This window comes from Entelurus aequoreus, linkage group LG17, assembly GCF_033978785.1.
Source record: "Entelurus aequoreus isolate RoL-2023_Sb linkage group LG17, RoL_Eaeq_v1.1, whole genome shotgun sequence".
Lineage (NCBI taxonomy): Eukaryota > Metazoa > Chordata > Actinopteri > Syngnathiformes > Syngnathidae > Entelurus > Entelurus aequoreus.
In genome coordinates this window covers 12,501,649-12,526,958 of record NC_084747.1, presented here as the reverse complement: position 1 = coordinate 12,526,958, position 25,310 = coordinate 12,501,649, and the positions used below count along the sequence as shown (strand labels likewise).

The 25,310-nt window shown below is 40.7% G+C and overlaps 2 protein-coding genes across 2 annotated transcripts; both read left to right on the top strand.

Moving 5' to 3' along the window:
- The first annotated feature begins 2,323 nt into the window (after positions 1–2,323).
- Positions 2,324–8,313, top strand: LOC133632384 (zinc finger protein OZF-like). The gene is made up of 2 exons (XM_062024781.1): positions 2,324–2,612; positions 5,473–8,313. The coding sequence occupies exons 1-2, from the start codon at positions 2,498–2,500 to the stop codon at positions 7,023–7,025; spliced, it is 1,668 nt and encodes a 555-aa protein (XP_061880765.1). The 5' UTR covers positions 2,324–2,497; the 3' UTR covers positions 7,026–8,313.
- Positions 8,314–11,324: 3,011 nt separating this feature from the next.
- LOC133632404 (zinc finger protein 501-like) lies at positions 11,325–20,082 on the top strand. The gene is made up of 2 exons (XM_062024809.1): positions 11,325–11,609; positions 17,702–20,082. The coding sequence occupies exons 1-2, from the start codon at positions 11,507–11,509 to the stop codon at positions 18,916–18,918; spliced, it is 1,320 nt and encodes a 439-aa protein (XP_061880793.1). The 5' UTR covers positions 11,325–11,506; the 3' UTR covers positions 18,919–20,082.
- Positions 20,083–25,310: the final 5,228 nt, after the last annotated feature.

The following is a 25,310-nucleotide window of genomic DNA, read 5'->3' as shown; positions in this document are numbered from 1 at the left end:
AAGAAAAATGTTTTTGGTGGAAGATTTTGCAAATTTGGTAAAAAAAATAATAACCCAAAAATGTATATTTGGTTGTTTTCTTACTGTACCGAAAATGAACCGAACCGTGAACTCTAAACCGAGGTATGTACCGAACCGAAATTTGTGTGTACCGTTACACCCCTACTAATTTCAATACAATAAATTGCGATGTAACACCATTGAATATCTTATATGCTCAAACAGTAATGTGTTTATATAAGTTTGGATTGGGTTATGATTAGGGTTGGATATCGAGTATCGAGTATCGATTGGAACCGGGACTAACTTTCCGATTCTCCCGGAATCGTTCAAAAGTTTAAATTTCGATTCCTATTTTCGATACCAGTCCGCCGACCGGAAAAAAATATGTCCGCCGAACCGGAAGAAGAAGCCGCTGAACACCAACGAAGAAGCGCCCACCGCCGGAAGTGTTAGCATAGCCGAGCGAGTCAGTCAAGCTCAAGCATGGATAGCGGGCGTCGGCGGTCGAAAGTGTGGCTTTACTTTACAAAAAAAAAATGAAATAACTGCGAAATAACAGAGCTCCATGTCCATCAAGAAACGAGTGGAGAGAGAGCTGCAGATGTACCAGGACGTTCCACCGATACTTATGTCTGACGACCCTGCTGCATGGTGGTGGAACCAACAAAAGACTTATCCTTTGCTGTCATATCTCGCTTTCTCCTATTTATGCGTTCAAGCTTCTTCCACACCCAGCGAACGTGTATTTTCCACAGCAGGAGACACTATCTGTCCAGAACGCTCACGCATCCTGCCTGAGAAGGCGGATATGGTCATTTTCCTAAACAAGAACTGTCTCTGATTTTATACTGTACCTGCTGCTAATCTGGACTGGGTTTTGCAAGTTGTTTCTTATTGTTTATTTGCTTTTCTGCACCAGGTTAGCCCATCAGTGGGAGCACGGTAACATTTTTAAGTACCTGCAGCATCATACACTTGTGTGTGTAAATGTGTTTTCATGAGGTTTCCTGCAGCATCATACACTTGTGTGTGTAAATGTGTTTTTATGAGGTTTCCTGCAGCATCATACACTTATGTGTAAATGTGTTTTCATGAGTTTTCCTGCAGCATCATACACTTATGTGTAAAGGTGTTTTCATGAGGTTTCCTGCAGCATCATACACTTATGTGTAAATGTGTTTTCATGAGGTTTCCTGCAGCATCATACACTTATGTGTAAATGTGTTTTCATGAGGTTTTCAAAAATAAAGCTCTCTTGAGGAAAGTGTACCCCTGGGAAAATGTATTCATAATGTATAATATTTATATTCAAGTTCATAGATTTGATATTTATATTCTAGTTGAAAACAGCCCTGTGAGGAATTTATAGTAAAGTTCATAAAAAGTTAATAGAATTAAAATTGATGGAGAATGTCAGACTATTTCGTTCAGAAAGACTGTAGGTTAGCTAGCTCATTTAAAATATCCTAAACTTTTTTTTTTACCCTGCCTCTTAAAAGAATCTGAACCGAGAATCGTCAGGAATCGGAATCGAAACAAAGAATCGGAATCAGAATCGTTCAAATTCAAACGATACCCAACCCTAGTTATGATGTTTGTAATGGGGAAATACGTTAATGTGTCTTGTTTTCATGTTTGCATTTAAGATAGTTGACATTTAGCATGATAGCTGTTAACTGGCGATTAGTGATGTTAAGTGCCTAATATGGTAGTTATTGATTAGCAGTGCGATGAGGGCTTTCTGCTGGTGAGTGATTAGCACTACAGTTAGAGCCACCTATCGCTAGGTAGAAATGAGCAGTTTCACCAACATTTTTATGTGAAACCATATTACTAACTGTCTGGTGTTTTACAGGATTCATGGAAGTTTATTGTCATACCAGCACACGATACACATGAGATGGCACACAATTTAGTAGCACGTGAACAATAGGATTGGTCCTGGTGGAGATCTACACTCTTAGTGCTTTTCTTCTTTATTCAGAGTAATCATTTGACTTTCTAAAGGTTTTTAACTAAAACAACTAAGTAGGTTGAAAAATATTTCTGTTTCTTGTAGTATTTAAGATATATGATTTTTTTCTTCGATGTATGCCCTTTTTCTGGTTTGAACAACAGTCATCGAAAATGTCTGTGCACGTGCTTTTATATATATTTTTTTCATTTTCAAAGAGTATTATTTGATGTTAGATACTTTTGCTAACAATTGTTTTAAAACGAAATTAAATTGCCTTTATTTTGAAAAACTACTGTTGAGGAGTAGGAAACGGAAGTTGCAGGCTTCTAGCGCATGCGCAAATGTACTTGAAGCCAAGCAAAAAGACAAAGACCGCATGCTATGGTTGTTGGGAGATTTTTGGAATTCACGATCTTAAAGTCATATGATTCACAGCAAATATAGCAACAAATATCTCAATTGGTATTTTCCAAAGCCACGAAACGTGCATTGAGTTCGGAGCGATATCTGAAGTGAAGATTGAAGACGTGATAGAAGATGGACGACTACTGCTATGCTAAGATGGCGACGTCCGCTAAAAGAGAACATGAAAGAGAATCAGCGCCACCAACTTCCAGCAAATCACCAACGGAGATAAAGACGAAAGATGAAGGTGAGTGACTTGAAGTTTTGTCATTTAAAAGCTATCATAGGCCCTGCAAAAAGTGTTGATGGGAAATTAGCCGACCTTGTTGAAGAATGTAAAGAAAGAGCCGCCATGATTGTTAGCTTGAAGAAGGCAGTGGAGTTCACATCAGAGGAGATGAAAGAATGCAAAAGTCAAATTTAGAAACTAAAAGCAAAACAACAACTCTGTTAGGCTCGTTTGGTGTGTTTTTATATTCATCATGTCGTGGTTTTGAGGTAAGGTGAGTATTTAGTCACATTTAACAAAGTCTCTGTACAGTTTGTCGTGTCGTCAAGTAACAGAAAAGAATGGACGTGTTGAAGTCGCGAGCAACGACTCGTTAGCAGCGTGTTTTGAAGACTAGCCTACAGTTGTTTGGTCGATGTCTGAATTTTTTAATCAAAACAGAAGAGTTCCTCATTTATGAATTGTATTTCCTTGTTCTTAGTAGATAAAGGGAACTGCAAAAAATGTCAATATTGGCTTTATTTTAACAGAACATCTTACACTACATTAAACACTCACAGTCAAAGAACAATTTTACAAGGTTAAAATATAAATTAAAATGCATTAAACACATTGGGCTTTTCTTGTTGCATTCAAAGAAAAAATTAAAATGTACCATATTGCATATAGTCTGCTATAATCAAGGATTAGATGACAATAGAACATAAAGTTTTACTGACATCATATTAAATTATTCATGATTTATGTTTGCCACTCCTGGTCTGTGCTTTAATAAATATACAATTATTAATGATTAAGTACTAAAAACAAAACTATGGATAAATGTACACAGATAAGCCATGTAGCAGGTCAAACACATTTATTAAAAACAAAACACAAATTGTAGGAATTTGTTACAAAATGTAGCCATTTCACTTGCAATAGTGTTGGCCCTGCGATGAGGTGGCGACTTGTCCAGGGTGTACCCCGCCTTCCGCCCAAATGCAGCTGAGATAGGCTCCAGCACCCCCCCGTGACCCTGAAAGGGACAAGTGGTAGACAATGGATGGATGGATAGTTGACTGCTAATTGAACAGTTTTAACTGCGCTAATATTTGGCATCAAGCCAAGCAGCTGTGTGCGCGTCTACGTATCTACATGTGCACAGCAGGGGAGCTGGTTAACTTATGAGAGTAGTATGTGTGTTTGTGAGAATGTCAACGTGTTGTCTGAGTGACGTCAGTGAGTGAGCGGGCGAGTAAAGAGAGAGCAGCAGGACAGGTGTAACAACTACATTATACCTGTCACTATTTAAACTCCTTGTGCAGATCTGAATGCTTATTATTTAAATGTTGACCTAAGTCTGAAGCAAAGGTGGTAATACTAATCACCACATTTGGCAAGGCGTGTTTTAAAGCAGCTGTTGTGAGAGTAGCATATGTGTGTGTGTGGGGTGAGTAACGTGAGTAAGATTAGATTAGATTAGATTTAATAGTACTTTATTGATCCCCGAGGGGGAATTAGATTTTCAGCACAATCCCATTCAAGATCAGACAAAACATTACAGGGAGACAGAAAAAGGATCGCTGATGGGTCAGCCAGAAAGTCCAGTGTCCCTTTCAATAAAAAGGTGAGAAACAGGTACATGTCGGGGAGGGAGGAGAGTAAAAAAATATTCAGTCAAAGGCTGGACTCCAGGGCGGGGGTCCAGACTGAGGCCAAGGGAAAAAAACTCACAGCCATAGCACACATAAAGACGTTAATCAACAAAACTCGCGACAGAGGGAAGGGTGAGGGGCCATGAAGGCCAGTCGCTGTGTGCGTGCGCCCATCATTCAGGGTGAGTTGTTGTTGTGTCTATAGGCCCGGAGTCGCTCTGCAGGCAGTGCAAGCAAAGTTCAACTCCCAGGTGTTGTTGAGGAGGGAGGGAGGGTAGTCAGAGTGTCCCTCGCTGAGGTGTCCTTCAGGGATGTTTCCCAACAGCCTTTCTTCTGTTTTTGAGCAGCGTCAAGGCCATGTGAGGGAGTCAGATCGTAGATTAGGAATGTTGTTTTCCAAGTGAGCAGACATTTTCATGGCCTGTTTGCTCTAATCGTCCATGCCAGCTCTCAATCCAATTTTTTCCAATCCAGCAAGCCTCTATGATGTGATCCATCTTGCCATCTAGTTCAGAAATCGCCACAGTCTGTGATCCCACAGCTCAACCCATGCCTTCCATTGTGACGGACAGCCTTTGGGCTCCTTGTAAGTGAGTGGGCAAGTAAGGAGAGGTAGTGGCAGCATGTGCAGGAGTGTTAATAGCATGGTGGATGTCCGGTTGTGCTCTGTGGAAATAATAAATAAAGTGAGCAAGTTGTAACTAATCGACGGCCTCGTCCTTCCGACCAAAGAGCGGAGCTTTGTGTACCCAGTGTTACCCCCGACGAAACATGGGCCCTGGAGGGAACGTCTCCCTTGCGCTCCTCGACCACGGTCTGGGAGCCCACAAACAGGAAAGGTGTAAAGCAACCCTTGCAGAGCGGCGGCTCCGTGCTTAAAGTGTCACCTTTATTGTTAGTTTAGAAGCCCAAATACCTCCATATTGCACTTCACGCACCCTCTTTATTAACCGGTAGAATTGTCCTTTGTTGCCTTTCTTCCTCTCCACCATGTTATTGCTTGTATGCACTTTGTGGGTGCGTTTTGACACACTCAACATCCTGCGCCTCCGCTCTGTAGTCACCGCCGCACAGCGGCATTCAGATGAAAGAACGGTACGGTTCTTTTCAAAGGTGGTATAGTACCGATTTCAATTGATTAGTACTGCGATACTTTATTAGTAGCAGTATACTGTACAACCTTACTACACACACATACAATACATAGAAGAAAGTGTGTTTTTGTTGTTTGTGTCTTGCAGACGTCCAGCAGCTGATCGGTTATCCAGAAGAAGTTTCCCCTCAGTTAGGGGGGAGCTCCACTTTGAAGCAGGAGACTCCACAACCACCCTGCATTAAAAAGGAAGAGGAGGAACTCTGCATCACTCAGGAGGGAGAGTGTCTTCTAGGACGAGAGGAAGCTGATTACACCAAGTTTCCACTGAGTATTATCTTTGTGAAGACTGAAGATGATGAAGAGAAACCACAAGTAGACAACCTCTTAGCTCCACTATCAGATAGTGAGGCTGAAGACGAGGTTGAAGTAACTTTGAGCAGCGATAAAGACTGTGAAGGTGATATGAGGACTCACACTGACAACAAACACTCTGAATGCTCTACAAAGAAGAGAGGTAAAACATGTTTGAGCTGCTCAGTTTGTGCTGAAAGTTTTACTAAAAAGAGCCTTTTGACTGTACACATGAGAACACACACAGGTGAAAAACCATTTAATTGTTCAGTTTGTGGCAAAAGCTTTCTTGTTAAGAGGAATTTGACCCAACACATGAGAACACACACAGGTGAAAAAGCATTTAATTGTTCAGTTTGTGGCAAAAGCTTTTCTCGAAATAGCATGTTGACTCAACACATGAGAATACACACAGGTGAAAAACCATTTAATTGTTCAGTTTGCTGCAAAAGCTTTTCTCGAAATTGCCGTTTGACTGAACACATGAGAACACACACAGGTGAAAAACCATTTAATTGTTCAGTTTGTGGCAAAAGCTTTACTCAAAATAGCATATTGACTCTACACATGAGAACACACACAGGTGAAAAAACAATTAATTGTTCTGTTTGTGGCAAAATCTTTTCCCGAAATTGCCATTTGACTCAACACATGAGAACACACACAGGTGAAAAACCATTTCATTGTTCTGTATGTGGCAAAATATTTTCTCAGAATTGCCATTTGACTCAACACATGAGAACACACACAGGTGAAAAACCATTTAATTGTTCAGTTTGTGGTAACAGCTTTTCTCAAAATAGCATTTTGACTCAACACATGAGAACGCACATAGGTGGGAAAAGATTTAATTGTTCAATTTGTGGCAAAAGTTTTTCTCGAAATTTCCGTTTGACTCAACACATGAGAACACACACAGGTGAAAAAACATTTCATTGTTCTGTATGTGGCAAAATCTTTTCTCAAAATAGCCATTTGACTGAACACATGAGAACACACACAGGTGAAAAACCATTTAAGTGTTCCGTTTGTGGCAAAGGCTTTTCTCGAAATTTCCGTTTGACTCAACACATGAGAACACACACAGGTGAAAAACCATATAATTGTTCAGTTTGTAGCAGAAGATTTTCTAATAAAAACAAATTGACTCAACACATGAGAACACACACTGGACTAAGACCATTGAATTGTTCAGTTTGTGGTAAAAGCTTTCCTCATAACGGCTCTTTGTGGCGACACATGAGAACACACACAGGAGAAAAAACATTTAGTTGTTCAGTGTGCTGTAAAAGGTTCCCACATAATGCAGCCGCAGTAAAACACACAAGAACACACAAGGGAAAATAACCAATTAGCTGTTTAGTTTGTGGTATGTTGCTCATATGTGGCGACATCCACCCTACCCAGGACCTCCTCACTGCATCTTTCACAAATATCTGAGGTATTCATACAAACTTGGATTATTTGGAGCATAATCTTATCTACTCATGACCCCATGTCTTCTCTGTATCTGAAACCTTCCTGAACAGTAAGATAGATGATGCTTCGAGTGCTTGGTTACTCCTTCTTCAGTCCAGGGACCTGGGGCCTCATGTGTCAAGTTTGTGCACACTCAAAAACCTGCACTACACCCTTTTTCACTGCAAAGTTGAGATATATCAAAACTGACGTTGACGCATAAGTGATGCTGGGTAACTGTTTGCATAACAAACTGCCAACTTTTACTCCTCAGACTGATTGATGTGCAAATCAGAGACATATGAACAATTAACCCACAACACCCACAACCCAACCCCCACCTCCCTCGACATTCGGTCATAACCGGTTTGAGATGAGTTTGCGAATTGTAAAATTCAGCTGCATTTTTTAATGAAAGAAACTGCTGTTCTAAATGTATCCACTGGATGTCGCAATAGCAATTCTGTTAGGCAAGCAAATAGTTTATACCGGGGCGAGCAAGGATACCAAGCAAGAGGTACACGGTAAAGCGGGCTGTGACTCCTCCCCCTCAATACTACGTAAAACAGGAGTAAAATAACCAATCAGTAACCCCACTTAAAATGCAGCTTTATTCATGCTTTATTTTGTTTTTGTTCAATCCTAGATGGGCTGTGACTTAAAGTTTAATTGCTTTGTAGAAACACTGAGATTAAGCCTAAATTCATTGTGTTCTTCAAAGTGTTTTTGAAAATGCACCATTTTTTATCCTCAGAATTTCTAACTAACTTGAAGTGTTTTGTCAAGAGGATTATTTGTGATGTGTACATTTTCAGAATGTGCTTGTCGAAGTAAAATAAAGAAAACCATCTGAAGTTGTCATACTCGTATTTTTAAGTTATCATGCCATGATTTTACCAGTCACGTCCACGTGGAAATAGATTTTCCTCCATACGGCCCCTGAGCTAAAATGAGTTTGACACCCCTACTGTAATCTGACTCATGTGAGCAGGTTACTGTATACACACATTTTGTTATAAGTTATAAAAATGTGTTCAGTTCTCAGAGACACATCAATGTCAGTGTAGCTGCTGACAGAAGCAACATGTATATTTGATATATAATGTCATAGTTGGTGAAAATAAATAAATACAATGCATAAAGATAAGTTCATATTGTACACATAATGTGATTAAAAAGGTATTATCTTGGGTTAATTCATGCAAGTTTATGTTAACGTTATTTTTGTTAGAAACCCATGTCAATTGAGTGGGGAATATATGTTTTGTTTCCGGTTTGGTCATGTTGTTGGGGGGACAATTAATATGTGAGGGAATTAAGGAAGCAGCATGAGACGACAAGTGTTTGATGTGGAAGACGTTAATGGAGTCTCGGATTGAAAATAAACTTTTTTGCCTTGGAGTTTATGAGGCCAACGAGGTATGATTACTTCTGATATGTTTGTGAAATCTATGTGTTTTCCTTTTTGGATGTCAGACTAATTGTAAGTTCTGTTTGCTTATTTTATTACTTCTGACGGCATTATATTTGGCATCGTTGGTAACGTGAAGAAGACGTGGCTGAAATAAATGTCTGTGAGAAAAACGAACGACTTGAGCCTTGATTAAGACCTCGGAGGGAGTAACACTGATAATGGGCCACAATTTACAGGTATGCGATTTGATGAGTTTCAGAAAAAAAGTATGGCTTTCAACTAAGGCTGTCAATGTTAATGCGTTAACGCATGTGATTATTAAAAATAATATATTGCGTTACCATAAATGAATGATGATTAATCACAGTGTTGGTTTTGACCGGCGCAGGAAGGCAGTGCGCATTGCACAGGCAGCGATGACGTCACACACCAGTGGTAGAGGGATGTGCTCTGCGCCCACTTTCGCTTCAAAACAAACCTCGATGGAACTTCAGATAAAACTGAGGTTATTAGTCAGTAATGCAGCGACAAACTTTCTTATCATCGGCACACATCAAGTTTAAAATAGAATCAAAGAATCAGGACGCACTTTGTCCTGTATGTTTATTAAGTAAGTGGCCAACAGAGCCCGTTATTTTGTTTTCATGTTCCCGGGTTGGTGTAAAAGAAAAAGGTCAATGGTGACGTCACACGGCAGTTTTGACACAGCAGTTTGGCTACAGTCGCCAACACGCACCGAGCAGGCATCTTGTCAGTGCAGCAGATAACTAAAGTCAGTGTACAAAAGTGAAAATAGAAGTGTTCTGCTGTCTATGCTTGCAATAAGAGCAATATTTATGTGAGCGTGTTTGTTTCCTCACTGAGTGCAGTTGGTCCGAGGTCGAGTACAAGTCATCGTTCAATGAGGATATTACTGATTGATTGATTGATTGAGACTTTTATTAGTAGGTTGCACAGTGAAGTACATATTCCGTACAATTGACCACTAAATGGTAACACCCGAATAAGTTTTTCAACTTGTTTAAGTCGGGGTCCACTTAAATTGATTCAGATACAGATATATACTATCATATATACTATCATCATAATACAGTCATCACACAAGATAATCACATTGAATTATTTACATTATTTACAATCATGGGTGTGGAGGGGGGGTAGGATATGGACAGCAAGTAGTGGACATAGAGAGAGAGAGAGAGAGAGAGAGAGAGAGAGAGAGAGAGAGAGAGAGAGAGAGAGAGAGAGAGAGAGAGAGAGAGAGAGAGAGAGAGAGAGAGATCAGAAGGCATAAGAAAAAGTATCTGCATTTGATTGTTTACATTTGATTATTAGCAATCCGGGGAGGGGTGTTAGTTTAGGGTTGTAGCTGCCTGGAGGTGAACTTTTATTGCGGTTTTGAAGGAGGATAGAGATGCCCTTTCTTTTATACCTGTTGGGAGCGCATTCCACATTGATGTGGCATAGAAAGAGAATGAGTTAAGACCTTTGTTAGTTCGGAATCTGGGTTTAACGTGGTTAGTGGAGCTCCCCCTGGTGTCATTTACGTCAAGGAAGTAGTTTGACATGTACTTCGGTATCAGGGAGGTGTAGTGGATTTTATAGACTAGGCTCAGTGCAAGTTGTTTTACTCTGTCCTCCACCCTGAGCCAGCCCACTTTGGAGAAATGGGTAGGAGTGAGGTGTGATCTGGGGTGGAGGTCTAGAAGTAACCTGACTAGCTTGTTCTGGGATGTTTGGAGTTTAGATTTGAGGGTTTTGGAGGTGCTAGGGTACCAGGAGGTGCATGCGTAATCGAAAAAGGGTTGAACGAGAGTTCCCGCCAGAATCGTCATGGTGCTTTTGTTGACCAGAGAGGAGATTCTGTAGAGAAATCTTGCTCGTTGGTTAACCTTTCTGATTACCTTGGTTGCCATTTTATCACAGGAAAGATTAGCCTCTAGAATGGAACCTAGGTAGGTGACCTCATCTTTCCTGATGATAACAATATCACCCACTTTTATAGTGAAGTCACTGACTTTCTTAAGGTTGATGTGGGACCCAAACAGGATGGATTCTGTTTTACCCAAGTGTATGGATAGTTTATTGTCAGCGAGCCAGGTGCAAGTTCTACAGAGCTCAGCACTGAGGATTTTCTCCACCTGTGACTTGTCCTTGCTGGATACCAGCAAGGCAGAGTCATCCGCAAACAAAAACAATTCACAGTCGCATGCCGATGACATGTCGTTTATGTATATTAGGAACAGTAAAGGTCCCAATATACTGCCTTGGGGGACTCCACAGCTCACCAAGAGGGGGGGGGAAGGGGGGGGGGGGGGGTGCTGTTCACCTCTACCACCTGCTCCCTCCCCTCCAAGTAAGATTGCATCCAGCTCCATGAGGTTTTGTTAAATCCGATAAAAGTCAAGAGGAAAAAACCTTTTTGTATTTTCAAAAGGGTGAAATGTTATAATGTTGAAAATGTATACTGGGGTAGTGTGAGTTTCACACTTTCACAACACTTACTTTGTCAAACAACTTGCCGTTTGCTTGAACCCACTAAAAGACAGAATACAACATTGTCGATTTTTGTTGAATTTCTATCTCCAAAGTATTTTGATATCAAAAATGTTTTTGCGATAAGGAGCACTTCAATTATGAGCCAGAAATGCAAGAAAATATGAAAAGGGCCGCTAGTTATTTAAAAGGTATTTTATTTTTTAAAGTGCAGTTGTCGATCGGAAGTGGCACACTTCTGGCGCATGCGCAAACACATCGAACAGTAGTAAAGCGGAAAAACCAAGATGGCGGACTAAGCGACGTGGCTTTCCGGAGAAGTTTCACATTTACGATCTTATAGATTCAAAAATAGCATCAAATACCTCAACTATTCGCCTTTTCCTAAGCCCAGGAAACGGACTTTGAGTGTGGAGCGATGGCGTGTTATCTGAAGTGAAGATTGAAGACGTGATAGAAGATGGACGACTACTGCTATGCTAAGATGGCGACGTCCGCTAAAAGAGAACATGAAAGAGAATCAGCGCCACCAACGGAGAACAATCTGAAAAGCGAAGATGAAGGTGAGTGTGTTGCGTTCCCTCATTTGAAAGCTATTTGAATTGCAAGCCCTAAAAGCAGAAATCAGCCGACTTTGTTGAACAATGTAAACAAAGAAGCTGTTAGCATTTTTACCTCGATCCAAAATGGCGGAAATGTCTGTTGATGTTACTGCAGTAGTAAACAGTAGGCAAGCAACGATACTTGGTATAATCCTGCGTGAATCCGCCTTTATTGACCGTGATCCTGTGTGTGTGAGAATGTGTGTGTGTTTTTGTCCTTGTGTGTGCGAAACCTCCTGTTCCACGGTCACGACGTAATTAATGTCCAATCAGCGTTGTGCCTCTTTCCCTTACACAGCTCGGAAGTGCAGCCCAGAATAATCAAATGAAGAAATATGACTAACACTAGCATAGAAGTTGAAACACAGCATTGAAAAGAAGCAGCAACTTTAGTGACAGACTTCATTTTCACTATCTGCTGCAGCCAACACTAATTCTGCCCCGATTGCAGACTTGCAGTAGTGTTGTGTCGTTCGCGAACGATTCGTTCGATAGAACGAATCTTTTGAGTGAACGTACCTGAACCGAATCACTTCATGAACTGATTGGTTCCTTTCTCAGTTCAGTTGAGCTCCGCCACGACCATGCCGGTATCAGTGGAACTGGCGCATTCTGTGACTCACTGAACCCTCGACGTCGGCGAACGACGCAGCCAATGAGAGGGCAGGGGGGAGGGACTGAGCGAACGATTCGTTCACCGCGGATTAACGACATGAATCACTCAGTGAACGACAACGCTCTCTGCTCTGCGGGGGCGGGGGGTAAAGTGTAGGGCAGGCTGTTTTGAGAAGATTTAAAATAAAAATAATAACTAATGTATGTACACATACATAGGCTATTATTTACACAGTTATTGTAACAAAAATAAATGTATCCTTGGGGATCAATTCTAATTCATATTATTATGGGGGGACGGCGTGGCGCGGTTGGGAAAGTGGCCGTGCCAGCAATCTGAGGGTTCCTGGTTCAATTCCCACCTTCTACCAACCGAGTCACGTCCGTTGTGTCCTTGAGCAAGACACTTCACCCTTGCTCCTGATGGGTCGTGGTTAGGGCCTTGCATGGCAGCTCCCGCCATCAGTGTGTGAATGTGTGTGTGAATGGGTGAATGTGGAAATAGTGTCAAAGCGCTTTGAGTACCTTGAAGGTAGAAAAGCGCTATATAAGTATAACCCATTTACCATTTACCATTATTATTATTATTATTATTGTTATTATTATTATTATTATTATTATTATTATTATTATCCCTTCTACTGCAACTGTTGTTGTTGTTAGATTAACGCGTTCACCCTATTTGCTGCTTCTCCCGCGAATGTCTGCACTGTACTGTACTACGTACTGTACTAAGGGGCGCCCCCTTAGTGTTGTGTCGTTCGCGAACATGATTCGGGGAGGGGCGGTAGTGTTGTGTGGGCGCCTATTTGCTGCTTCTCCCGCAAATGTCTGCACTGTACTGTACTACGCACCCCCCCCCCTCCAATTTTTTTATTTTGGGTGGGGATTCGGTGAACAAATTTTTTGAACGAATCATTTTAAGGAACTGATTCTAGTGATTCAGTACAGTCAAAAGAACTGCCGATCCCATCACTATCTTGCAGGCAATGAGAGAATGTGTGTGTGACTGAACTACTGTATTCGTCCTAACTGGGAGATTTAACACACCCACTAATTCAATCAGAAAAAGGCATTTTCACATGTAAATATTTTTCAATCAGACTTTTTGTTTGTGTCTGTAAAGTTTCTCATCCTCTGATACGACATGTACTAAAAACTATGCAGACACTTTTTGTTGAAATCATTTTTGAGTTTGTGGATAGAAACATTTTGTCCTTGAAACAATCATTAGACTTGTTTAATGTGTTGGTACTGTCGTCGTATTCATTTAATCTGGAGCCAGAAGATGTTTAAAGAGGACACCATGTACAAACTTAAAAACTGAAGTATTTATTCCCTATTGGATACAATTCTAATACAATTTGTCTGAACGCTATCTGTCCCTCGTATCATTCAACACGGCGACTTCCACAGGGCTGTCCGGACGCGCTCTTCCCCTCCCGCTCTTACAATATATATCACAATGTATGAATATCCAACGAGGTGTCTGCTTCCAGGCGTGGACTCAAGTTTATTCTCAATACCATAGAACAATTACAATAGTATTGAATATCATTTAAGGATGGTGGTAAGTGAAAGGGTCCCCCAAATAAGCTAGAAGAAGGGAGGGGGCGTGGTCGGTGGGGGCGTGGTTGGGGCGGGGGGCGTGGTTAAGATGAAAGTATATTTACAGCTAGAATTCACCAACTCAAGTATTTCATACATATATATATATATATATATATATATATATATATATATATATATATATATATATATATATATATATATATATGTATGAAATACTTGACTTTCAGTGAATTCTAGCTATATATATATATATATATATATATATATATATATATATATATATATATATATATATATATATATATATATATATATATATTTATTTATTTATTTATTTATTTATTTATTTTATTATACATATAAATAAAATAAATACTTGAATTTCAGTGTTCTGGGGGCTATCCAGTAGGTGGCAGTATTGTCCTGTTTAACTTCTCCTCCGTTCATGACTCGGCCACCTTGTTCAATGGAGAAGTACAGGCAACATAATTACATACCCCTTCCCCTTCAAACTGTCCTGGATGAACTGAAATTCGTGTTTCCATTCGTTTTGGAACTTGCAAGCGTATTTCTTCATCTTGCTCGTCGACGGCGTCGCCATGTCGGTAACTTCCTCGTTCTTCTGCTTCGTCTCCTTGTTGTGTGCGCAGTTGTGCACTCTACTCTCTAAAAGCCCTAGATGTTATGACGTCATTGGGCAGGCAAGCTGTTTATATTGTGGGAAAGCGGACGTGAGAACAGGCTGTCCCCACTCAGGTCCGCATTGAGCTGGAGGGGGCGTGGCCTCCAGCTCCGGCTGAATACCGGGAGTTTGTCGGGAGAAAAATTCTGCCGGAGGTTATCGGGAGAGGCGCTGAATACCGGGAGTCTCCCGCTAAAAACGGGAGGGTTGGTATGTATGACTAAAGCAAGCATAAAAATAAATCAAATATCTAGCCAGAACTTCTCCACCTCGTGCACCAGCTCAGGCTCCTTCCCTCCCAGTGAGGTGACATTCCACGTCCCAAGAGCTAGCTTATGTAGCCGAGGATCGTACCGCCAAGTGCCCTGCCTTCGGCTGCCGCCCAGCTCACAGCGCACCCGACCTCTATGACCCCTCCCATGAGTGGTGAGCCCATTGGAGGGGTGACCCACGTTGCCTCTTCGAGCTGAGCCCGGCCGCCACCGTGCCCCACCTCTGGGCCTGGCTCCAGAGGCGAGCCCCGGTGACCCGTGTCCGGGCGAGGGAAATCTAGGTCCTCGATTTGTACTTTTCATAGAGGTCTTTGAGCTGCTCTTTGTCTGATCCCTTACCTAGTACCTGTTTGTCTTGGGTGACCCTACCAGGGGGCATAGAAGCCCCCGGACAACATAGCTTCTAGGATCATTGGGACACGCGTTGTTTGCTTAAAATGATAAAAAATGATGAAAATATGTAAATATTACATGTTATTATGAATGTGCCTGTTATTACATTACTTATATACTTACAGCGTGTTTATAAAAAATTGCTTGATAATTTTGGATATTTTTTAGAGTTTTAAAAAAAAAAGTTGAAGTACGAGGTGTGGCGAAATTATTCTCTGCATTTGACCCATCACCCTTGATCACCCCCTGGAAGGTGAGGGGAGCAGTGAGCAGCAGCGGTGGCCGCGCCCGGGAATCATTTTTGGTGATTTAACCCCCAATTCCAACCCTTGATGCTGAGTGCCAAGCAGGGAGGTAATGGGTCCCATTTTTATAGTCACGACCTACCGATCTCAGGGCAGACACTCTAACCACTAGGCCACTGAGTAGGCGAAATAGAGTGCATTCCCATTACTTGCATTGTTAGCTGAGTTTTGTTGGCCTTTATTTACGAGTTAGAATCAGTGATGGGCAGTAGTGCACAACAAGTAGCGACGCTATGTAGCTTAACTACAGTTCCCAGTAGCGTGGCGTTAGCCTCGCTCCTTTTTGAACCCGTAGTGATTCCTGTAGCTTAGCTTTTTTTTGACCCGTGTAGTGACAGTTATTCTTTTAGATTATATTTAACATTAAGTATTGGTGGTACTGTTTTTACGTTTTCAAATGAATAAATAATTATGTTATTTAAATCACTCAAAATAATTGTTATTATTATGTTTTGTCATAATTGTCCAGCCCTAGACGAGGTATTGGAAAGGACTTCATGATAAACTATGTATCACGGTACTTGAGTCACGATACAATAGTCTATTGTAATATTGTGACATGGAGTTTTACTGCGATTTTTACAAAGTCACTGAAAAATGAAAAAATAAACAGCTTAAAATAAATGTATATAAGTACTCTAGATGCCAGTTATAATTTATTGGCAAAATTGTGTCGAAAAACAAAGTAAATAAAATGATCATTACAATTGTACAGAAAGTGGATCAAATTTATTAATATCTAAAAAAGTCCTCTACTTCTTAACTACAGACTTATTTGAGATAGATATTATCTTTTTTAGTTTTGTGATGTATTTCAATATTGACTTTTTCCCCACTACTAGCTTGTAGTATCCTAATGTCCATCACAGCAGATGATTTCTACTTTCTGTGATTCTAGCTGAACTTTTCTGAGTCTATGACAAGTCATGTAAACATTGATCCATCATTCTGGCAAGGCACTAAATGAATGGCCATGAAACACTACACACTAGGGTTGTCCCCATACCAATAATGTAGTACCGGTACTAAATGTATAGATACTTTTCCAAATAAATGGAATTACAAAAAAATGTCAATATTGGCTTTATTTTAACAGAAAATCTTACACTACATTAAACACTCACAGTCAAAGAACAATTTTACAAGGTTAAAATATAAAATAAAAGGCATTAAACACATTGGGCTTTTCTTGTTGCACTCAAAGAACAATTTACCATTTTTCATATTACATATAGTCTGCTATAATCAAGGATTAGATTAGAACAAAACAACGTTTTACTGACATTATATTAAATTATTCATGATTTATGGTTGCCAATCCTGGTCTGTGCTTAAAGAAAGATAATATTATTAATTAAGTACTGAAAACAAAACTATGGATACATGTACACAGATAAGCCATGTAGCAGGTAAAACACATTAATTAAAGACAAAACACAAATTGTAGAAATTTTGTTACAAAATGTAGTCATTTCACTTGCATTAGTTGACTGCTAATTGGGCAGTTTTAACTGTGCTAATATTTGGCCTTAAGCCAAGCAGCTGTTTGTGAGAATGTCAATGTGTTGTCTGAGTGACGTCAGTGAGTGAGCGGGCGAGGAAAGAGAGAGCAGCAGGACAGGTGTAACAACTACATTATACCTGTCACTATTTAAACTCCTTGTGCAGATCTGAATGCTTATTATTTTAATGCTGACCTAAGTCTTGAAGCAAAGGTAGAGCTCTATGGACCCAGTGTTACCCCCGACAAAACATGGGCCCTGGAGGGAACGTCTCCCCTGCGCTCCTCGACCACGGTCTGGGAGCCGACAAACAGGAAAAGTTTAAAGCAACCCTTGCAGAGTGGCGGCTTCCTGTTTAAAGTGTCACCTTTATTGTTAGTTTAGAAGCCCAAATACCTCCATATTGCACTTCACGCACCCTCTTTATTAACCAGTAGAATTGTCCTTTGTTGCCTTTCTTCCTCTCCGCAATGTTATTGCACTTTGTGTGCGTTTTGACACACTCAACATCATGCGCCTCGGCTCTGTAGTCACCGCCGCACAGCAGCATTCAGATGAATGAACGGTACCGGTACTTTTGAACGGTGGTATCGTACTAATTTCAATTGATTAGTACCACGATACTTTATTAGTAGCAGTATACTGTACAACCCTACTACACACACATACAGTACATAGAAGAAAGTGTGTTTTTGTTGTTTGTGTCTTGCAGACGTCCAGCAGCTGATCGGGAATCCAGAAGAAGTTTCCCCTCAGGTAGGGGGGAGCTCTACTTTGAAGCAGGAGACTCCACAACCACCCTGCATTAAAAAGGAAGAGGAGGAACTCTGCATCACTCAGGAGGGAGAGTGTCTTCTAGGACGAGAGGAAGCTGATTACACCAAGTTTCCACTGAGTATTCTCTCTGTGAAGACTGAAGATGATGAAGAGAAACCACAAGTAGACAACCTCTTAGCTCCACTATCAGATAGTGAAGCTGAAGACGAGGTTGAAGAACCTTTGAGCAGCGATACAGACTGTGAAGGTGATATGAGGACTCACACTGACAACAAACACTCTGAATGCTCTTCAAAGAAGAGAGGTAAAAAATGTTTGAGCTGCTCAGTTTGTGCTAAAAGCTTTTCTGTTCAGGGCATGTTGACTCGACACATGAGAACACACAAAAGGGAAAAACCATTTAATTTTTCAGTTTGTAGCAAAAGCTTTTCTCGAAATTACCGTTTGACTCGACACATGAGAACACACACAGGTGAAAAAACAATTAATTGTTCAGTTTGTGGCAAAACCTTTCCTCAAAATTGCCGTTTGATTCAACACATGAGAACACACACAGGTGAAAAACCATTTAACTGTTCAGTTTGTGGAAACAACTATTCTTTAAAGAGCCGTTTGACTCAACACATGAGAATACACACAGGTGAAAAACCATTTAACTGTTCAGTTTGTGGAAACAACTATTCTTTAAAGAGCCGTTTGACTCAACACATGAGAACACACACAGGTGAAAAACCATTTAGTTGTTCAGTTTGTGGCAAAAGCTTTTCTGTTAAGAGCCTTGTGACTAAACACATGAGAACACACACAGGAGAAAAACCATTTAATTGTTCAGTTTGTTGTAAAAGCTTTTCTGTTCAGAGTAATTTGACTGAACACATGAGAACACACACAGGTGAAAAAATATTTAATTGTTCAGTTTGTGGCAAAAGCTTTTCTGTTAAGAGATATTTGACTCGACACATGGGAACACACACTGGACTAAGATCATTTGATTGTTCAGTTTGTGGTAAAAGCTTTCCTAATAACAGCTCTTTTTGGCGACACGTGAGAACACACGCTGGAGAAAAAACATTTAGTTGTTCAGTGTGCTGTAAAAGGTTCCCACATAATGCAGACGCAGTAAAACACATGAGAACACACAAGGGAAAATAACCAATCAGCTGTTTAGTTTGTGGTATGTTGCTCATATGTGGTGACATCCACCCTACCCAGGACCTCCTCACTGCTTCTTTCACAAATATCTGAGGTATTCATACAAACTTGGATTATTTGAAGCATTATCTTTTCTACTCATGACCCCATGTCTTCTCTGTATCTGAAACCTTCCTGAACAGTAAGATAGATGATGCTTCAAGTGCTTGGTTACTCCTTCTTCAGTCCAGGGACCTGGGGCCTCATGTGTCAAGTTAGCGCACGCTCAAAAACCTGCACTACACCCTTTTTGTTGAGATGTTTAAAAACTGACGTTGTGATGCTGGGTAACTGTTTGCATAAAAAAGTGCCAACTTTTACTCCTCAGACTGATTGATGTGCAAATCAGAGACATATGAACAATTAACCCCCAGCACCCACAACCCAACCCCCACCTCCCTCGACATAACAGGTTCAATCCGGCCCGCGAGATGAGTTTGCGAAGTGTAAAATGCAGCTGCATTTTTTTAAAGAAAGAAACTGCTGTTCTAATTGTGTCCACTGGATGTCGCAATAGCAATTCTGTTAGGCAAGCAAATAGTTGATACCGGGGCGAGCAAGTATACCAAGCAAGAGGTACACGGTAAAGCGGGGCTGTGACTCCTCCCCCTCCACCCAACGTAAAACAGGAGTAAAATAAGCAATCAGTAACCCCACTTAAAATGCAGCATGAGACACTGCACACTGATATAGTTCTGTGAAAATGATTGTCTTCTGTGCAAATGTAAAGAAAGTGAACAGTGTGTGATATACTGCAATACTGTCAGTCTTTTAACTTTTTATTTGTGCTTTGTTGAAATTGTTCACACATTGCACAGCTTTTATTTTTCTATCAATACACATTATGTCTAGAAGACAGGAAGTAACTCAACACTCTTGAATAGTTTCTACCTCAGTTTGTATGGTTTGTTGAGTTAGCACAGGATTAATATGTGGAAATGACAAATGAGGTAGTTGATATATAGAATAGTTTTTATTCACGCTTTATTTAGTTTTTTGTTCAACCCTAGATGGGCTTTGAAATTCTGCAATTTTTTCCAGAGATTTTCAACTAACTTGAAGTGTTTTGTCAAGAGGATTATTTGTGATATGTACATTTTCAGAATGTGCTTCTTCTATTTTAGGCCGAAGTAAAATAAAGAAAACAATCTGAAGTTGTTGTAGTCGTATTTTTAAGTTTCCATGCCATGATTTTACCTGTCCCGCCCACGTGGAAATAGATTTTCCTCCATGCGGCCCCTGAGCTAAAATGAGTTTGACACCCCTGCTGTAATGTGACTCATGTGAGCAGGTTACTGTATAAACACATTTTGTTATAAGTTATAAAAATGTGTTCAGTTCTCAGAGACACATCAATGTCAGGCTGACAATCGCTCTTCCGCTTTCTCCAAACACGAGAACAAAGCAGCTCCTATTGACTTGTGATTGGTCAGACCGTGCCCATCTTAATCACATGGCTAATTTCTATATAATAAATTGTGATGTACCACAATTGAATATCTTATATGCTCAGACAGTAATGTGTTTGTATAAATTTAGATTGGGTTATGATGTTTGTGATGGGGAAAGACGTTAATGTGTCTTGTTTTCATGTTTGCATTTAAGATAGTTGACATTTAGCATGATAGCTGTTAACTGGCGATTAGTGATGTTAAGTGCCTAAGATGGTAGTTATTGATTAGCAGTGCGATGAGGGCTTTCTGCTGGTGAGTGATTAGCACTACAGTTAGAGCCACCTATCGCTAGGTAGAAATGAGCAGTTTCACCAACATTTTTATGTGAAACCATATTACTAACTGTCTGGTGTTTTACAGGATTCATGGAAGTTTATGGTCATACCAGCACACGATACACATGAGATGGCACACAATTTATTATAAAGGTCTAGCTCCAGTCTATCTTTCTGATTGTATAGTACCATATGTCCCGGCAAGAAATCTGCGTTCAAAGAACTCTAATGGTAAATGGTAAATGGGTCGTACTTGTATAGCGCTTTTCTACCTTTTTAAGGAACTCAAAGCGCTTTGACACTAATTTTCCACATTCACCCATTCACACACACACATTCACACACTGATGGCGGGAGCTGTCATGCACGGCGCTAACCAGACACAACGGACGTGACTAGGATTTTAGCAGGTGGGGATTGAACCAGTAACCCTCAGATTGCTGGCACAGCCACTCTCCCAACTTAGCCACACCGTCCCATATTACATATTAGTGATTCCCAGAACCCAAAAAAAGTCTGCGGGCTATAGAGCGTTTTATATTCCGGCTCCAGTACTATGGAATGCCCTCCCGGTAACAGTTAGAGATGCTACCTCAGTAGAAGCATTTAAGTCCCATCTTAAAACTCATTTGTATACTCTAGCTGTCAGGCTTGTCCCTGACAGTCTGACTATGTCTTAGTTTTTCCTCTGCATTTGTCTTTGTTTCCTGTCTTTAGTTCCTGTCAGCACTCTTATTTTGGTTATTTCCTGATTGTCTCCCTGAGTGCTTTTTCCCCTCAGCTGTGGCTGATTGGCACCTGACCACACCTGGTGTCAATCAGCCAGCTGCTATTTAAACCTGTCCTGCCCTCCAGTCACTGCTGGATTATTGTCACCACTACCTGTCCATGTCATTTCTACTTGTCGATGTTAGTGTAGCTGGATGCGGTAGCGGTAAGCTATATTCTGTAGCTGTTTGTAGCTTGCTGTCTTTTTCTTCCTCGTCTTCCAGTTCCTGTTTCCCTGGTATCCTGTTTTCTAGTGATGGGTTGATGAGGTGTCATGAAGCGTTTCGACACATTGCAAAACTGTATTGATACTGTGTCGATACTGTGTTACTAAATACTGACATCTGCTGGACATTAAAAATCCCTACAGGCAACCTATGGACCGACTCAACTGACACTGATTTTAGGACCTAGTATATACAATAATACAAGCCAAGTCATTGTATTTCATTTAAATAAAAATATATTTTTATCTTTTTTAGATACAGTCAATAAATAATGTGAACATGTATCGTGACTAGGATGGTAGAGATTGAACCCCAGTAACCAGAAACCCTCCGATTGCTGGCACGGCTACTCTACCAACTTCGCCACACCGTCATTCCTGTAACTTTCTCTAGTAACAGCATTCCATGATTAATATCAATAAATTAACATGAATGATAAATGACAGAAAAATAAGCACACGTATGACTGGGGAGTCATAGTGTAACTTTGTGTGGTGTTTGAGTTGTCCGACTTTTTGTGTGGCCATAAACGCACCAGTGGCTTAGTGGTATGGGTGTTGTTGACGAACACCGTTAGGGCCGCTTGTTGTCACTGTCACTCAAAGTTGCATTTGAAAATTACACAGAATTAACGTGTTTATTTTGTTTAGAATTCAGATGGGTTTGATTTGGTGCGCGGCATATATTTGCTGTGCGCAGAGGACGCTTGAGCAGTGCGCAATCGCGCAGGCGCGCACCTTAGAGGGAATGTTGCTCACAGAACACAGAGGAGGTGTCAGTGCGATACAGTTCGCGTATCGGTCACGTGACCAAAGCAGCTCATGATCGGTCACGTGACTTTCTAAAAGCGGTACGCGCACCGACACAGGGTATCGCTCTATGAGCTCGACGCATGCGCCGATGCATCTGTGTTGCCGGACCCATCACTACTGTTTCCTGCTCCTAGTTCCTGGTTTGTGTTTTTTCTTTATATTTTTGGATTTTAAATCATGTTTTCCCGCTCAATGCCTGCCGCCATCTCTGCATCTTGGGGTTCGTCACCAACAAACTCTGACACTAGCTTTTAAATAGACCCCCTTTTTAGACCAGTTGATCTGCCGTTTCTTTTCTTTTCTCCTCTGCCCCCCTCTCAATTGTGGAGGGGGGGAACACAGGTCCGGTGGCCATGGATGAAGTGCTGGCTGTCCAGAGTCGGGACCTGGGGTGGACCGCTCGCCTGTGCATCGGTTGGGGACATCTCTGCGCTGCTGACCCATCTCCGCTTGGGATGGTCTCCTGCTGGCCCCACTATGGACTGGACTCTCACTATTATGTTGGATCCACTATGGACTGGACTCTCACTATTATGTTAGATCCACTATGGACTGGACTCTCACACTATTATGTTATATCCACTATGGACTGGACTCTCACTATTATGTTAGATCCACTATGGACTGGACTCTCAGTATTATGTTAGATCCACTATGGACTGGACTCTCACTATTATGTTAGATCCACTATGGACTGGACTCTCACTATTATGTTAGATCCACTATGGACTGGACTCTCACACTATTATGTTATATCCACTATGGACTGGACTCTCACACTATTATGTTATATCCACTATGGACTGGACTCTCACTATTATGTTAGATCCACTATGGACTGGACTCTCACTATTATGTTAGATCCACTATGGACTGGACTCTCACACTATTATGTTATATCCACTATGGACTGGACTCTCACACTATTATGTTATATCCACTATGGACTGGACTCTCACTATTATGTTAGATCCACTATGGACTGGACTCTCAATATTATGTTAGATCCACTATGGACTGGACTCTCACACTATTATGTTATATCCACTATGGACTGGACTCTCACTATTATGTTAGATCCACTATGGACTGGACTCTCACACTATTATGTTATATCCACTATGGACTGGACTCTCAATATTATGTTAGATCCACTATGGACTGGACTCTCACACTATTATGTTATATCCACTATGGACTGGACTCTCACTATTATGTTAGATCCACTATGGACTGGACTCTCACTATTATGTTGGATCCACTATGGACTGGGCTCTCACACTATTATGTTATATCCACTATGGACTGGACTCTCAACATTATGTTAGATCCACTATGGACTGGACTCTCTCACTATTATGTTGGATCCACTATGGACTGGACTCTCACTATTATGTTAGATCCACTATGGAATGGACTCTCACACTATTATGTTATATCCACTATGGACTGGACTCTCACTATTATGTTGGATCCACTATGGACTGGACTCTCACTATTATGTTATATCCACTATGGACTGGACTCTCACTATTATGTTAGATCCACTATGGACTGGACTCTCACACTATTATGTTATATCCACTATGGACTGGACTCTCAATATTATGTTAGATCCACTATGGACTGGACTCTCACTATTATGTTATATCCACTATGGACTGGACTCTCACTATTATGTTAGATCCACTATGGACTGGACTCTCACACTATTATGTTATATCCACTATGGACTGGACTCTCAATATTATGTTAGATCCACTATGGACTGGACTCTCACACTATTATGTTAGATCCACTATGGACTGGACTCTCACTATTATGTTAGATCCACTATGGACTGGACTCTCACTATTATGTTAGATCCACTATGGACTGGACTCTCTCTATTATGTTAGATCCACTATGGACTGGACTCTCTCTATTATGTTAGATCCACTATGGACTGGACTCTCACTATTATGTTAGATCCACCATAGACTGGACTCTCACTATTATGTTAGATCCACTATGGATGTTAGATCCACTATAGACTGGACTCTCTCACTATTATGTTAGATCCACTATGGACTGTACTCCCACTATTATGTTAGATCCACTATGGACTGGACTCTCACTATTATGTTAGATCCACTATGGACTGGACTTTCACAATATTATGTCAGAGTTACTCGAAATCCATTGCATCCGGTCTCCCCTAGAGGGGAGGGGGTTACCCACATTTGCGGTCCTCTCTAAGGTTTCTCATAGTCATTCTCATCGACGTCCCACTGGGTTGTGAGTTTTTCCTTGCCCTTATGTGGGCGCTGAACTGCGGATGTCGTTGTGGCTTGTGCAGCCCTTTGAGACACTCGTGATTTAGGGCTATATAAATAAACATTGATTGATTGATTGATAGTAGCACGTGAACAACAGGATTGGTCCTGGTGGAGATCTACACCCTTAGTGCTTTTCTTCTTTATTCAGAGTAATGATTTGACTTTCTAAAAGTTTCTGACTAAATCAACTAAGTAGGTTGAAAAATATTTCTGTGTTTTTGTAGTGTTTAAAAATGTAAGATTTTTTTTCTTCGATGTATGCCCTTTTTCTGGTTTGAACAACAGCCATGGAAAAAGTCTGTGCACGTGCTTGTATATATATATTTTTATTTTCAAAGAGTAGTTATCTATTGTTCGATGTTAGATACTTCCGCAAACCATTGTTTTAAAACAAGATTAAAATGCCCTTATTTTGAAAAACCACTGCTCTGGAGTAGGAAACGGAAGTCGCTGACTTCTAGCGCATGCGCAAATGTACTTAAAGCTAAGCAAAGAGGCG

Bases quoted from the DNA above. Each gene is read 5' to 3' on its own strand.
- LOC133632384 (XM_062024781.1), top strand. From the start codon at position 2,498: ATGGACGACTACTGCTATGCTAAGATGGCGACGTCCGCTAAAAGAGAA. The intron at 2,613-5,472 runs GTGAGTGACTTG...TGTGTCTTGCAG, and splicing joins GATAAAGACGAAAGATGAAG to ACGTCCAGCAGCTGATCGGT.
- LOC133632404 (XM_062024809.1), top strand. From the start codon at position 11,507: ATGGACGACTACTGCTATGCTAAGATGGCGACGTCCGCTAAAAGAGAA. The intron at 11,610-17,701 runs GTGAGTGTGTTG...TGTGTCTTGCAG, and splicing joins TCTGAAAAGCGAAGATGAAG to ACGTCCAGCAGCTGATCGGG.